Here is a 16,121-nt window from a genome sequence, read left to right as displayed (position 1 = left end):
ACTTTGCGGCACCTCAGCTTCAGAGAGTGCTTTCATTTCAATTTTGAATTCAACATTACTGATCTGGTGGACAATATCAGACCCATTCAATGTAACAGTCATGATTTATTATAGTTTGATATTTATCCTTTGTTCTAGACCATGACATTAGGGAGGTGATGCCATGACATGCAAATAAGTGAACTGGATTTAAGTGAGGGGGTGCTGTGCTAAGTCACCAATTTCATTTTCTCTTCCACACCCCATTTGGTTTCAGTGGCCAGATATGAATCAAGATGACTGGAGATAGCATTGAATGTGGAGATAGTAATTAAGGTTGTGACTGCCCAAGATTACACAGCTAGTACATATTAAGTGGCTAAAGATTTGAGCTCAGGTCCTCTTGACTCCAGAGCTAGTGGTCTATCCACTGCACCACCTAGTTGCCCTTATTACAGCTGAAATTGGAAGTGAACTCACTTTAACAAGATAAACCTGTATTGCAGGAGCTTATGACCAAATTGTTTCCACCAGTAGCTATTTTGCTTGCTGCCATTCTCTTGGAAGCAATTAATATAAGCATGATGGGAGAGTAGCAGTTCTTAGCCTTAACACTTTAGCCACAATGAAATGTTAAGTATTGGTTCTATTTGGTATCTTCCTTAAGTAGTGTTTCTAAACCAATTTATTTGGGTAGACAGACCCCTTCCCACAAAGAAGGAAATTCCTGTGATTCTAGTTGATGTTTCTGACAATGCTCTGAGCATTTTCAAGTTAACCTTCTATATCTATCACACTTTTTCACATTTATCTTTTGAGTCTGCATTTAAAACTAGCTTTAACTTTCCTAAATATTTCAAAATATGTCTACATACCTTTGAAACTACCTTTTTAAAGTCATTGGGGGGAAAAAAACTTTGCATCATTCTTTAATGACGGAAGTTCCTAATAAGTAAGAACTGAGCAAACAAAGCTAATAAGTACAAGGTTAGGACTGCTCAAAAATAATTTTGTTGGGACAGCTAGGTGGCGTAGTGTATCCACTGAGCACCCTCCCTGAAATCAGGAGTACCCAAGTTCAAATCCAGCCTCAGACATTTAATAATTACCTAGCTGTGTGGCCTTGGGCAAGCCACTTTATCCCATTGCCCTGCAAAAACCTAAAATAAATAAATGAATGAATGAAGTAAATAAATAAATAAATAGGTGAATGATTGAATGAATGATTTTGTTGGAAGAAATAGTTCACCTATTCACTATTACCTGATGACAGCAACTCTATGTAAACTAGAACATTAAAGTCAATTTAAGTTTTTGTTTTAGTAGTGAAATGCACTATTTTTAAGTGTAATAAATTTTAATTCTCAGAAAAATCTTTCTATCATATTCAATTCTACAACTTCATCTTATGACTCAAAAGGCTAGAAATATTTACTGGAAAACTATTAATTTTCCTGCAGTATCTAGATAAACTAGGAGACTTCTGGTTAGTTTCATTCAGATAACACTATTCATCATTCAAAAAGGGCTTTATATAAACTTCAGTCATTTTAAATGAATTTGCAGTTTAAAATTCATAACTACATTTGTATAAAATCCACCACTATATTTGTATTAGTAAAGAACTCCAAATAAAAAAAATGCTTAAAGGCAGAAGACACAAACCAAAAAGTAGTCTTTTAGCTGTTAACAAAATTGAAACCGAGATGACAGTTTAACTTCAATTGACTTTCCTGTTACGTGAAAAATAATACTTAACTTGGGAAACTCAAAAAAAACCCCTTATTCATACAGTTTTGATTTACTGACAACTGAAATATACAGAGCTACCATCTTGCTGTTATATAGTGAAAATTCTGTGGCAACTAGATATTTTTAACCTAAATATTTCAAAAGAAGTGATTTCATCAATATGGTTACTCCAGTTAGGCCTCAAGTTATTTCCCAAGTTCTATAACTAAAAACATTCATTCACACTGGCTAAATGTCCTGCATTCAATTTAACTAGTAGGTTGAATGAAATAATTCACCAGATTTCTATTTATTTGGGTTCTCAAGTGGAAGTTTTTCATACAGAATAAAAATATAAATTATATAATTTAAATTCAAATTTGAAATTCCAGGTTGTAAAAATGTCAAATATTCATATACACCACTATAAACAGTGCAGGCCAAAATAAAATGAGGTGGTATCTTGGTCATATAAGAACTTCAACTGTTTGCTTTGTATATTAACTGAAGCTCAATAAATTAAACTATAGATGCAACACAAATGTAAAATAATACTTTTATTATTTTGATAAGTATTATGTTGTAACATTCCATAATATTGCATACTGCTCATGTGTTGTTTAGTTACATATATTACCCTTACTTCTCCCCACCCCCCCACCCCCATCCCACTCCCAAATAAGAATTTAAAGATGCACTATCCCCTTAAAGCCCTATAATACAGGCTTTTTTTAGCTTCACACATTACATATAAAACAACAATGCCATGAACTAAAACAAGTAAAGGTAATTTTGCTAACAGTATCAATGTTTAGTTTAATTTCACAGTTTCACAAGTAAGCAGTAAGTACTTAAAAGATTAATTTTTTTAATCACAATAAATCTTGTCATTTTTTTCTCCTAAGTGCTTATTCTTAAATGAGAAAAGAAATAGCATGAAGGAAAAGGAGTAGTGCTTCTTTTAGTCCCTCATCTAACCAAGCAGATCATTCTCTAACTGCAAAAATGTTCTACAGTTAAAGATGAGTTACTTTTGTGCCAACATTTTGATTACAACTTCAATTTTTTTTTGCCTTCTGGTTGCTATCAGCAACAGTGTATAAATAAAATATGATATTAAAAATTAAATAGCAATATTAATTCTTAAAAGGAAACAAATAATGAAAAACTTTAGTAGAAAAACTAGTTATGACCAATGAGTCAAGTACATAAGGAAACAGAAGCCAATTTGCATAATTGCATAGATTAACTAGTCAAAATTCAAATTCAGACAGAACAGTATATTTAATTAAATGAATAAAAAGGGGCACTTTCAAGTACTTTTTCCTGATTTTTGGTTTGTTTTGTTTTCCAAGTGTGCAAGCCCTTTAAAAAGACTTAAAATAACTTCAATACACTCTAAAGATTCATTTGGCAAAATTATTTCTCCCTTTACATCTCTGATATAGTAAACTGGAGGAAAACAAGAACAGGTACAACCTTTTTTTTCCTCACAAGGATCATTGAAGATGAATGAAACCATTGATCTAGGCATTTTAAAATGTAAACTTGTGAAAGAGGCTGTCTTTCCAAAACTTTCTGTGACAGAGTGGTACATTTTAAGATGTTTGTATACTTTTAATCTAAAGAACTCATTATTGTGTAATACTTCTTAATAAAGTTCAAACTTTGGTCCCAAACTACTAGATAGTGCCCCTTTTGTTCAAATTAAACACAATGAATTCAAATCCAATCAAATTAGCTTTGCTATTCAAACAACAGATCCAAGGACTAATGGTTTGTATTTAAATGTGTAAACTGCAGTCACTTCACTGCTCAGAAACTTCTCTGTATTTTTTACCTGCAGAAATTAAAAACCCTCTCAAGAAACTCATTACCTATTTTCCCCCTTCAATAAGGATTATTTTGCTTGAAAGATTTGGCTTAGAGAGGCATATTACAGTGTCTACAGGGTCCTCAAAATAAAAGCAGGCACAGCTGGTTATTTTATTTATGAATTATGCTGCATGCAACATTATCAAAATAAGTTAGAAACAGTGGAATACCCTGTTACCTGATATTCAGAACTGTTCTTAATAACAAAAGAATGAGTTTATCTGATAAATTCACCATTAATTTGGTATTCTTTAATATCATCACCCTGTTCTTCTGAATATATATAATGCAAAAGAGATACTTTTTGTACCAAATCTCAGATTTCCACTATAACAAAAAAAGGACACAAATACAATTCTCTAAGTACATTATTAAAAAAGTTTGGCAGATATAGTCTAGCATTATGGACACTAGTCAACCCCCATCCCTTGCCTATATTTTGTTTATTTGTAGGTTTTAAATGTTCTGCTAAAAAGCTTTGTTTTATTATATATATAATTTACAAAGTATTAATAGCACTCCCATGTACATTTTTGTTCGGTAACATGCCTCTGATTTCCAGTGGAATCAAACTGTAAATGTTGCTACATATCAAATTAAATCTTTCTGTATAATTGTCTGAAATGACTAGGAATCTTATCAAAACTGCATCAAATACCATCCTAAAACAGTTGTAAACAACAACATTTAAAAACATTCTAGGTAAATATTAATTGAAAATGTAAATAGCTGGCTATTATTTAGTAACTATAAATAAAAAATGAATTCAATAATACTACATCTGCTTCAAAATTTCTATCAAGCACAGTACCAAGGGAAGAACACTTTTCACAAAGTAAATAATGCATGATTTTATTATTTTTATATTTTTTGAAGGTTTTTCCTTTAATCTCAATACATGAAATCTGACTTTGAAAAATGGCTTAAAATGATAGTAATCTGAAACACTGAATCATTAAGTTATCTAAAGTATATATCAAGCAGCAATGTGATCATTTGAGTATTATACCATAAAATCTAATATAGATTTCAAACTCAGTCAAGAATCCTTATCATTTCTCATTGATATTGGTCATTTAGTGCCCAAATAACATTAAACACATTTTTCAAAGTTAATATAGAACGATCTGACTTCTTTAAAATAATTTTGGCATTCAAGTAGTTTATTACAAAGAAAAGCACAACTTTTCTATTATTGTTCTGACAAAAATCAGAGAAATATTGTATGTTTTTGCTATGCAGCAGTACTTTACATTCATAACTAAATATCTGTCATGATGTACTGCTGTCTAAAATTAAGAGGAAAAAGCAGCAAAAAAAGGCAGCATATTTGGTCAAACTAATAGAATCTGAGATTCTATGAACATTGTACATTTTCCAAAAGAAACAAGAAATGATTAAAGAAAAGCAAACATTGTAGTGTATGCTCAACATAAACCAGAATAGCTTTTCTTTTTCTTAAACTGCCATTTTTTTAAAAGACAAATCTGTTTTTCAGCACGATATTTTAAATTTTTTTCATAAATAGAATTCACATGTTTTTCCCCCACAAAGTATAATGTACAACACAGTGTTTCACAATTTAAAGTAATAAATATTTTCACATTCTAATTTAGCTTTGACTAGTTTGTCTTTTATTTTATGCTTTTGTTCTGAAGCAATATATTTTTTGCTTCAGGACAGAGGTAGATTTAAGAAACTGGGCATGTCAGACTTACTGTCAAAATGCAATTATCAACAGCTGTTACTGCTGATAAGCAGTTTCAAAGAATGCCTGAAAAAAATTCAGAACCACTATTTAATTAATACTTTACTAAGGTTCTCCCTTTCAAGCTCAAGTTATTAAATTATATATTTAATGCACACAACTCACAAGTCAGTTACAAAAAAAAAATCTAACAATAAAATATATAAATACAAAAGACAAAAGCTATAAATGAAGACAGGTACACGAAACAGAATTTTTTTTTGTTTTTGTTTTTTTTTTTAAAAGTGCATCAACTGCTTCATTTTTTGTCCTCTCCAAAACCACACAAACTTTCTGACTGGCCAAAAAGAGGAGCTACACGAAGCCAACATTTAACATTGTTTCTTTTCACTTAACTATTTACAACTGAAACCCTTCCATTGGTGCTTCCTGCTGTTGAAAAACAAACTGTTGCTGGTTTTCATCCACCTGAGGGACAATGTTAGCATCTTCATCTTCCACCCCAAAGTAGTGTTCAATTAGATCAAAAGCCTTTTGGTAGATCTCTTGATTTTCGTGGCTTTGAAGAAACTCAATTTTATCCAGACCTACATTTTTAAAAAAGCACAATCTTAAAAAATCATATAACTAAAAACTGAAACCCAAAATAAAGTTGTCACAAAATCAGCATAGTCATTCACATTACTGCTAATGAGATTCTCTTTCTGACATATAATTTTTCCATCTCTTAAAACAACAGGTGATAATAATTTTATAAAAGATTATGAAGCAATATTATAGGATCAACTTCTACTATAATAGTTTAATTACAAAATATGTATAATGTTCGACAGAAGATTGTGTTTCTAACATTAGATACAGGGAAGTAGAAGATCCTATTTGCACATCTCTAATTCTACTCCCCAAAACAAGGTCTGCTTCTCTGAACCTGGCTATTAACAGTATCTACCAAGGACAAGGACAAAGTAAAGATCATTTTGTTTTTGGAAGTAAAGCTGTGTGAGGTATAATAAGTCCTGAATTGAATTATCTGTCAAAAAGGCCTTTTCTGTTGGGAGTAGATGGAGAAAAATTTCAATCATATCTATAGTTAATATAGGGCAGGTTTTAATTCATAGGAATTATATCCATTTACCCTATGTAGGCAAGTGGTTCCTAAATTAATAAAGGTAACAATGTATTGTCTTAATCACTAATTTAAATAAACTAAAAGCTTAACATTATTAAGAAATGCCAAATAATCCTTATCAATAATGTGACCTGAGACAAAGAAGGAAAAGAAAGAAGAAAAAAATTCAAAAGAAAAAACATTCTGAATCTAATTAGGTACTTTATTCTGGCAGTGCCTCTAGTAACTAGCACCTCTGATTTCCATTTAAATCTCTCTCAGATTAGCTATCCTGCAAGACTATTTAGAAATACACAAATAAATAAATAGATAGATAGATAGATAGATAAAAAGAAATGCATCAAAATATCCTAATATAAAGTTTATTAGGATCAATGCATAACTACAGAAATAATACTTTACTATACTCAAAAAGTTTTATGCTACTTTATAAAGGAGTGAATTAAAACTGAGAGGCTAGGTGTCTTTTACTTCCATTCATAATGACCTCAGTCACAACTCCTGGACAGTGGATTGAATAATCAAAAAAAATTTATATTATCATTTTATACAAGATATAAGCTAAAGAGATAAATGTTTTTATTTAGTTTGGGGATGTGGTAGGGAGACAGAAGAGGAATGAATATAAAGCAGATATATTTCTAGTTCCTGAATGCAAATTAATTCAGCAGAAAGAGTGTTACAAAATGTGCTAGTTTCCAGAGGAAAGCCAGAGATTTAAAATGTTTGACGGGATAATTAAATTATAAATTATAAATGGATAAAGTCCTTACCATATGCTTCTTCAATCAAAGCACAGTATGGATTGATGCCCACTCCATTTTGTCTAGCTTCTTGCTCCCCAAGGCGTAAAATGTTTTCAAGACCATTTAAAGCCACCTGGACTATTTTGGAATCCATCACAGTCAAAAGGTCACAGAGAGGTTTAATACAACCTAATGCTACCAGATACCTTTAAAATAATTAAGGAGACAAGGAAGAATTTAATGGATTTTAATAGTTTAATAGTACTAACTCATAAAAATGCTACACACAGAGGCAATATAAGTAAAGCAAATAAGCAAAACATTCCCTAGAATATAAACTAAGTGGTAAAAAATGAACAACAGGCTGATTTACAAGTTCTCATTTCCACAGGCTCAGTTTATACTTCCAAACTTCAACAGGCTATCTTATAAATAATGTATTTTTTCCTAAGTCAAAGATAGGAAATAAAAAACAGGACAAAGCCAATATGATTAACTTATATCAAACTTATCAACATACTTACATTTAAAAAAACTAAGAGAATAGGAACTACAAACTTACATATTTAATTTCCTTAAAGTCTCTGTATTTTCATTTGTTTCACCTTAATCTTAGGCACTTATTTTGTTATTCTGATGTATGACAAATCTGAAATTTTCATATACCTGTTTTATATTCAAATTAATAGGAAGGCAACTGAAGGAGAGAAAGTAGTATATGTAGGATAGAACTATTAGAGTAATCAAGAAAAAACTTGGATAAGAAGTAATATGCTGGGGCAGCTAGGTGCCACAGTGAATAGAGCACTGGCCCGGGAGTCAGGAGGATCTGATTTCAAATCCAGTCTCAAACATTATAATTACCTAGCTGTGTGACCTTGGGCAAGTCACTTAACCCCACTGCCTGGAAAAATTTTTTAAAAAAGGAATAGCCTTTGAAGAAAGCTAGGTGTTCATGGAGATAAGAAAAGAATAAATGGCATGGATAAAGGAAGTGAATTGTCATACAAGGAACAGCAAATAGTCTAGCTTGGCTGGAATACTGTTTTGCAAGGGAGTGTTATGTATGTAATAAGCAACCCGAGAAAGGCAGGTCAGAGCCAGATTGTGAAATACTTTTATATATAAAATACAAAAGCTCATATTTAATTTTAGATACAGAAAGAAGACACTGGAGTTTTTTTGAGCACAAGAGTAACATGGAATTGATCCACTCATTTAGGAATATCAACTTGCCTAAAAGTTGACATGATAAGGCTACTGTAATAACCTGACAGCTATTCTGTGATTCTCTTATAAGAGGCAGAAAATAATTCAAGAGGCATGGCTTTGGACAGGTAGATAAAATTTTTAGGCAGGAAGTGAAAATGCTAAAATCAATTCAACTTATCAAGTTATCTGATCAGAAAGAACTGAACTAGTTAGACAAGTAATCTTATCTTAGGGTGTTAATGGGAACAGTTAACAGTAGTATAATGTCATTAAGATAGGCAGGGATGGAAAAATTTAGATTTGAGCACAGAAAGCACATCTCTAGTAGGGACTTTATTTTGCAATAAGAAGAATCAGAACTACCCCCCAAAAAGGAAATATTTCAAGTATCTGAATTATATTCTCTGGAATGAATATGACAGAATAAATTGAAAAGTTGAAATCAGAAAATTCAAGAAAAGAATAGTTTCCTTGGGGACACAAGGTTTTTTTGTTTTTAAAAATATACTATTAATAACTAATAATTGACTAGAAAAGGCATCAAAATTTTTTATCCAGGATCTCTCTGACAGTTTTTCCTATGAACAATTCATTAGAATAATGTTTATAAATGAGTACACGGGATTACAAGTGAAACAAGATGTAATGAAATATATCCATCAAGCTATCTTTAAAGAAAATTTACTATACTAAGAAGTGTGGGTAATTGAAAATGCTTATTTTCTCAATAAATGTTCAGATCAAATTATAAGTTGCATAGCTTCTAGAAATGTTCATTCAACATTTACATCAGATAATGAAATTATTTAAAGTTAATTAATGAATAAGTATTCCACTTGATATATGGATTGAAAAACTTTTGTCACTAAAGATAGGCTTCCACAAAAATAAATTTCAATTTAAAAAATTAACAAAATTATTCTAAACAATAAAAATTGAATAAAATTACAGACCCTGTATTATTGATGCCTGCATTTGATAAACACCAATAAGGAATGGGAAACTAGTTTTTTTTTAAATTGACAATGTGGGGGGGGGGAAGCAATGAAGACAAGAAGATAAAATAATAGCAAAAATACTAAAAATACCACTAATACATTGTTGGTGGAGCTGTGAACTCATTTAACCTTTCTGGAGAGCAGTTTGAAACTATGCCCAAATACCACTACTGGGTCTATACACTGAAGAGATGATAACAAAAGGGGAAAAAACATCACTTGCCCTGTTTGTGGTGGCAAAGAATTAGAAATCAAGTAAATGTACTTCAATTGGGGAAATGGCTTAACAAACTGTGCTATATGTATGCCATGGAACACTATTGTTCTATTAGAAATTAGGAGGGACCGAAATTCAGGGAAGCCTGGGGGAGATTTGCATGAACTAATGCTGAACAAGATGAGCAGAACCAGAAAAACATTGTACACCCTAACAGCAACATGGGAGTGATGATAACCTTGATGGACTTGCTCATTCCCAACAATCAGGGACAATTTGGGGCTCTCTGCGATGGAGAATACCATCTGTATCCAGAGAAAGAATTGTGGAGTTTGAACAAAGACCAAAGACTATTACCTTTAATTTAGGAAAAAAACCTGATATCTTATTGTGTAATCTTGCTATCTCTTATACTTTATTTTCCTTCCTTAAGGATATTATTTCTCTCTCATCCCATTCCATTTAGATCTATGTCTACCATGGAAAAACAATATAAAGATCAGCAAATTGCCTTCTGTGGGGGGTGGGGGAGGGAAGCAAGATTAGGGGAAAAAATTGTAAAACTCAAAAATAAATAAAATCTTTAAAAATGATTAAAAAAATACTGAAAATACAAAGACATTAGAAGCCATGGACCTTTCCCCATGGAGCACCAAAAAAGACAAAAAGATCCCAGAGGTCAAAGCTAGTTTTAAAAAAAAAATAGTAATCTTAGCAGAAAAAGAGAACCAAAAATCTCTAAGTATGATTCTTATAGATAATACAATCTCTTTTTTTAAGATGTAAATTTCATCAGATTAACTTTCAATGCTACTTCTTAAAAAAGAAGCCCAAGGAACTTTGTAAGCATTTCTGATCTACATAATGATTCTAAAATTAAAGGATTCTATAGAAATGAGTGTTTAGGTGGAGAAAAAAAAGAACGGCTATTTGTTAATATTACAAAGAAAAAGAATTGAGTCTTAAAGTTAGTGTAATGAACTAGATTATAGGTTCTGATAAATAAAAGTAATTAGAAAAGTATCATGGGTATTGTCAGTATCATAAAATAATGTTTGTCCTTCATTTTCAAAGACCACCACATCAGGGAGGTAGATGTCATGACAAGCCAGTGAATTGGATTTGAGTGGGGGGGGGATATGCTGGGTTAAGTCACCAGCCTCACTTTCTCCTCCAGAACCATCTGGGGCCAGTGACCAGATATGAATCATGATGACTGGAGATGGCTCTGGAGGCGAGGCAATCAAGGTTAAGTGACTTGCCCAAGGTCAAACAGCTAGCAAGTGACAAGCATCTGAGGCTGAATTTGAACTCCTGTATCAAGGTCAAGGTTTTCAAATGTCAACCAGTATCACTCCAGATGGAAAATATCCATAATTCCCCACAAAGCAAATGATTACTAAACCCTAGTGATTTCTATTAAGATGAAATTATACATATTTACATCCTAAGTTAAAAAAAAAATTTCAGTGCCTACAAATGTCATATTCTGTTAAGAAAAATCTTTCTCTAAGTTTGCAATATAAAAACTAATTTATTGAAATTTATGTCAAAAGTAATGAGAGAAAGTTTAAATAAATGATTTCTAAGAAATTAACCACTGCGAAAACAATTATATGGTTTATAGACTATCAAGTCTATCAATTCATAATGCTTATCAGATCCATTTTAATTTGAGTAGTACTTCATACCTAAACAAAAAGATTTTTTTTTTTTTTTTTTTTTAGGATTTTTCAAGGCAATGGGGTTAAGTGGCTTGCCCAAGGCCACATAGCTAGGTAATTATTAAGTGTTTGAGGACAGATTTGAACTCAGGTACTCCTGACTCTAGGGCCAGTGCTCTATCCACTGCACCATCTAGCCAACCCCAAAAGATATTTCTAATCTCAAAATATTACAGCTTTAATTTTCATTATTCTATAACTACAAGGATGAGGAGTTTTCTTAAAGTTATTCTGGGAAGAACAAAAAAACTCCATTATAAATTGAGAAAATAGTATGTTCTAATGCTTTCTAATTTAAAAAGTAATAATGTTCACTGTTTTAAAGCTTTAAAAAATCCACTATCCTTTATAATTGATATCATACCGTATCTGTTCTGGAGTGCCTCCAGATGTTGCATTGGTTATGGCCCATGCTGCCTCTTTTCTGGTACGAAATTCAGCTTTCTGAAGAATTTCAATTAAAACAGGAAAGATATTTGCATCTATGACAGACTGAAGCAAAGAAAATACAAACATATTACTGTCAGTAAAGTATAAGAATTATTACCATGTATAATAATAATAATAATAATAATACTTAAATGTCACAATTTTTATGGTTTATCTTCAAATGCTCATATGGTACTTATCCTTAGAACTTTTGAAAAAATATCTTCATCTCTCCAGTCTGACAACACATTATAGTATATACTTTCTAAAAAAACTTTATTTCAAAAGTACCTTTACTACAAGAATACTGTTTATCATAGAACAAAAAGTTTAAAAAAAATAAACAAGCTGCATGGAAGAACAGTAAAGGAAATGGCATCCTAATGTAAAAGCTAACAATACAGAAAACATGGACTTTTTTGAAATGTGAAAAAATAAATAATTGTGGAATGCTATCATGAAGCCAAAAGGAAAATATTTACAAATAAAAACAAAAATATTTATTTATAAATATTTATAAATGATATTCTGTAAAAAAAATTGAACTGAAAAATAATGCATCTGGGGCGTTTCCTCCTTTTCAAAAAAATTCATGCCTGAACTACCTAAAACTGATAAAAAGCCTAGTTTACAAAAACTATTTTACTAAAATCCATTCAATTACTAAAAACAATTTTACTTGTTCATGCTAATCCCTAATAAGACAATCTTCTTGCTCATTTTCAATGAGGAACAAGAAACTGAAAGTTGTACATGTTACAAGTAAGTATATGACTACATACACAAGTCAAAACTGGGATTGTAGTTGTGATTAGAGGGAAAAAATAGATAAATAAGAGATGTAATGAAAACAGAAACAGTAAGATTTGGCAACAAATTGGCTATGTGAGGTAACAATGAGGACTCAAGGCTACAAACCTGGGTGACAAGGTCAAAAATGGTCTCCTTACCAATAACAAACAGGGAGGCCAGCATAGCAGAGGGTTTGGAGCAAAAATAATGAATTCTATTTTGGACATGTCAGTTTTGATATGCCTTACCAGACAAGGAGCATAAAAGACTGTTTGTTGATAATGTAAATTTTGTAATTAAAAAAAAAAATGAAAGTGCCCACAAATTGGGAAATGGCTAAACACACTTTAGTACATAAATATGGTATTATTTTTTTAATTTTAGTTTTTAGGGGTTTTCTTGCAATGGGGTTAAGTGGCTTGCCCAAGGTCACACAGCTACGTAATTATTAAATGTCTGAAGCCGGATTTGAACTCAGGTATTCCTGACTCCAGAGCCAATGCTTTATCCACTGCACCACCTAGCCGTTCCCCAATAAATATGGTATTATTAAGAAATAACTGAGATTCAGATAAATTGAGAAAGATTTTCATGAACTGATGCAGATCAAGGAAAGCAAGATTAAGAGTATACACAATAACTACAATAAGAAAATGCATGATGACTACAATATTTTTTAAAGTACACACTAAAAACACAATAGAATTCAGATAAATTTACTGATCAAGTTCGTAGAACTGGCAAATAAATATTTTTCTCCTCTCATTAGTGAAATGGTGTAGAATATTTTGTGTGTTCTAATACATAGTCAATACCTCAGTTTGTTTTGTCATTCTTTGATAGAAAAGCGTGTAGAGGAATGAGGTTATTGGAAAGAGACGCTGAAGTTAAAAAACAAAAAAGCATAAGAAAATATTTTTAAAAGGTAATATTCTTCAGCATAATATGCACTGACAAACTAAGCCTACAACTGTCCCATTTCAAAACAACAACAACAAAAAAATCAATGGGAGCAGAGATATACTTAATACAACATTATTTAAATAGCAAGGAAACGGAATAACTGCAACCACTTTAAAAGTAAGCAAATGCAGTTAACATTTAGCATAATGAATATATTTCAATGAAATATGACATAAATTATGACATCACACTACAAAGAACTTACCAAATACTTCTTGGTGTCTTGAAATTTTATTTTACCTACTATTATTCCAATGACTCAGTTCTCCTATACAGAGATTTATGTACAGTTTTGGCCTGTAGCCATAAGCACATCGTTTAAGATAGTGAAAAATAATGAGATACCTAAATATCAATCAGGAGGGATGCTTACCTGAATCTGTGCCCTATTTCCTGCAGTGATGTTAGATACAGTCCAGCAAGCCTCTTTTCTAATTGATTCTTTTGGACTACTCAGTAAGTGTAAGAGACAGGGTAGTGCAGAACAATTCAAAATTACCTATAAAGATTTAGAGGCTGAAATAATCTTTAAAATACAAATATTTACAACACACAATCTTTAAAATACAAATATTAAATTTGGAGGAGTAATAAATATATTAAATTAAAAACAATGAGAATATTTTCTACACGAAAATCAGACTAGCAATTATTATTTGTTTGATAGATAAATCAGGAGGAGTTACCTGAATTTTTAAGCTTTAAGGGAATATTTAAAGGGGACAAGAAGGAGTAGAGGAGAGCAGGACACCTAACTTTTTTTTTGTTTTTAATTTTATTTAAGACAATGGGGTTAAGTGACTTGCCCAAGATCACGCAGCTAGGTAATTGTCAAATGTCTCAGGTGTGATTTGAGCTCAGGTCCTTCTGACTCCAGAGCTGGTGGCTCCATCCATTGCACCACCTAGCTGCCCCAACACCTAACATGTTGCCAGATTGCTAATGATAAATTTTGTTGGGAATTCAGATCACCAAGGGTCTGTGGAACAGTCTCAGATATGGAAAAGCTTCTGACAGTATCTGCCATAACCCTCTACTCTTACCTCTCCTGCTTTAATAAACTAAGAAGATCTAGTTGGGAGATAAAAGCCAAGGCATTCACCCCAACAGTTTAACAGTCTCATTGGACTAACAATCTACATGCAAACTGCTCCTCTTAAGACTTATGATTCAGAATCAGTGAAGCAGCATAGAAAAGGTGAGATAATAGTATTAATTTTGAAATCAGAGAACCTAGGTTCAAATTTCACTTTTTTTTTTTTTTTTTTTGCTGTTGACTATATTGCAAACTTAGATAAGACAATTTTTCTTTAAGGTCCAAATGAAATCCTAGCTTAACACGAAGTGTTCCCCAATCTCTCTAACCCCCCCCCAACCTTTTTCCTATGTTGAAAATGCCTATAAATCTAACTGGATAGATATAACACAACTTTGATTCATATGTGATGTTGTATTTTATATTGCAGATATTGTTTAAGCATACCCCTCCCATTAATATTAATATTTAAATGTTCCTTCACTTGAGGCCTGAGACAGTGTCCTATATCTCTATATGTCTCCAAAACAGAATACAGTCACTGAAAGAGAAAAAAACTTAAAAAAATATTTAATTATATCACCAAGAGTCCATCTATTTGTTCATGGGAAGGTTATTTATAGTATATGTTTGAAGGAAGCATCAGAATGATGAAACAAGTAACTTTTTAAATTTGTAATACATGATATAATACATTCTACTGCCATTTAAACACTTTTCTTATTGAAGTCTGAACTCACCTGTGTTTGAATGTCATCACCTGTCACAATATTACCAACAGCTCTTAATGCAGGTGATACCACTTTATAATCATTGTGCCTAAAGATAAAAAAAATTAATTTATGCATAAACTAGATCAGTTAAACATTTCTGAAATAAAGCTATGTAATAGGTTTTATTTTCCTCCTAAGCAAGATGTGTTTTTAAAAAGTAAACACTAACAGTAAATATGATAGCTGTAATCCACTAAACAGAATTATTTCCACTATATGGAAATCCATATTTAATAGGTAAGTGACAGTAATGATTCTTTAACTGGGATGAAAATCCCTCAAAGGGAGGGTAGGAATCTTGTCTTATACAACCATCTTGTCTCTGCCCTAAGTCCCCACTCCTGCCTGAGTACAAAATTAGGTGCCTACTACCTTCCATGCACTGTGTAAGAGCTATGGATTGAAAGAAAAATAAAAACAAATCATGTTCTTGAGAAATTAGCTTCTACTGGGAGCAAACACATACATAGATAAATAAATAGAAATTAGATGCTAAGTGAACATAATAATTTGGGGTGAGGGAAACATATTAATAACTTGGGGAACAGGTGGCACTCTGAACCTGAAAGTGATCAAAGGATTAGATGAGGGAGAGACTTTGAAGAAGAGCATTCCAATAGGCTAATTGGACCAGAATCTCTAAGTTTGTGAAAGGAAAAATAACATAAAGTAAGTCTGGAAACACAGACTAGAGCCAGACTATAAACAGCTTTAAATCTGAAACAACATAGTTTTTTTTTATTCCTAGATGAAATAATGAGCCACTAAATCTTTTTTTAGTAAAAGCAGACAGACATCCTTTAGGAATA

At 31.7% G+C, this 16,121-nt stretch overlaps 2 protein-coding genes across 2 annotated transcripts in view; both read right to left on the bottom strand.

Annotated features, from left to right (window-relative positions):
* LOC141489362 (importin subunit alpha-6-like) overlaps positions 1-102 on the bottom strand; it is a 23,144-nt gene extending 23,042 nt beyond the window's left edge. Inside the window, exon 1 of the mRNA XM_074190033.1 lies at positions 3-102. Coding sequence (XP_074046134.1) covers positions 3-102 — 100 coding nt within the window. The remainder of the gene's footprint in view (positions 1-2) is intronic.
* Positions 103-2,377: 2,275 nt separating this feature from the next.
* LOC141487854 (importin subunit alpha-6) overlaps positions 2,378-16,121 on the bottom strand; it is a 53,864-nt gene continuing 40,120 nt past the window's right edge. Inside the window, exons 10-14 of the mRNA XM_074187435.1 lie at positions 15,280-15,358; positions 13,877-14,002; positions 11,684-11,811; positions 7,196-7,374; positions 2,378-5,880 (exon numbers count right to left, since the gene is read on the bottom strand). Of these exons, the coding sequence (XP_074043536.1) occupies positions 5,693-5,880; positions 7,196-7,374; positions 11,684-11,811; positions 13,877-14,002; positions 15,280-15,358 (700 nt within the window). The 3' untranslated portion in view covers positions 2,378-5,692. The remainder of the gene's footprint in view (positions 5,881-7,195; positions 7,375-11,683; positions 11,812-13,876; positions 14,003-15,279; positions 15,359-16,121) is intronic.

The sequence above is a fragment of the Macrotis lagotis genome, chromosome 5, assembly GCF_037893015.1.
Source record: "Macrotis lagotis isolate mMagLag1 chromosome 5, bilby.v1.9.chrom.fasta, whole genome shotgun sequence".
NCBI classification, from domain to species: Eukaryota; Metazoa; Chordata; class Mammalia; order Peramelemorphia; family Peramelidae; genus Macrotis; species Macrotis lagotis.
The sequence above is the reverse complement of the archived record's forward strand: the minus strand, read 5'-3'. Positions and strand labels throughout refer to the sequence as shown.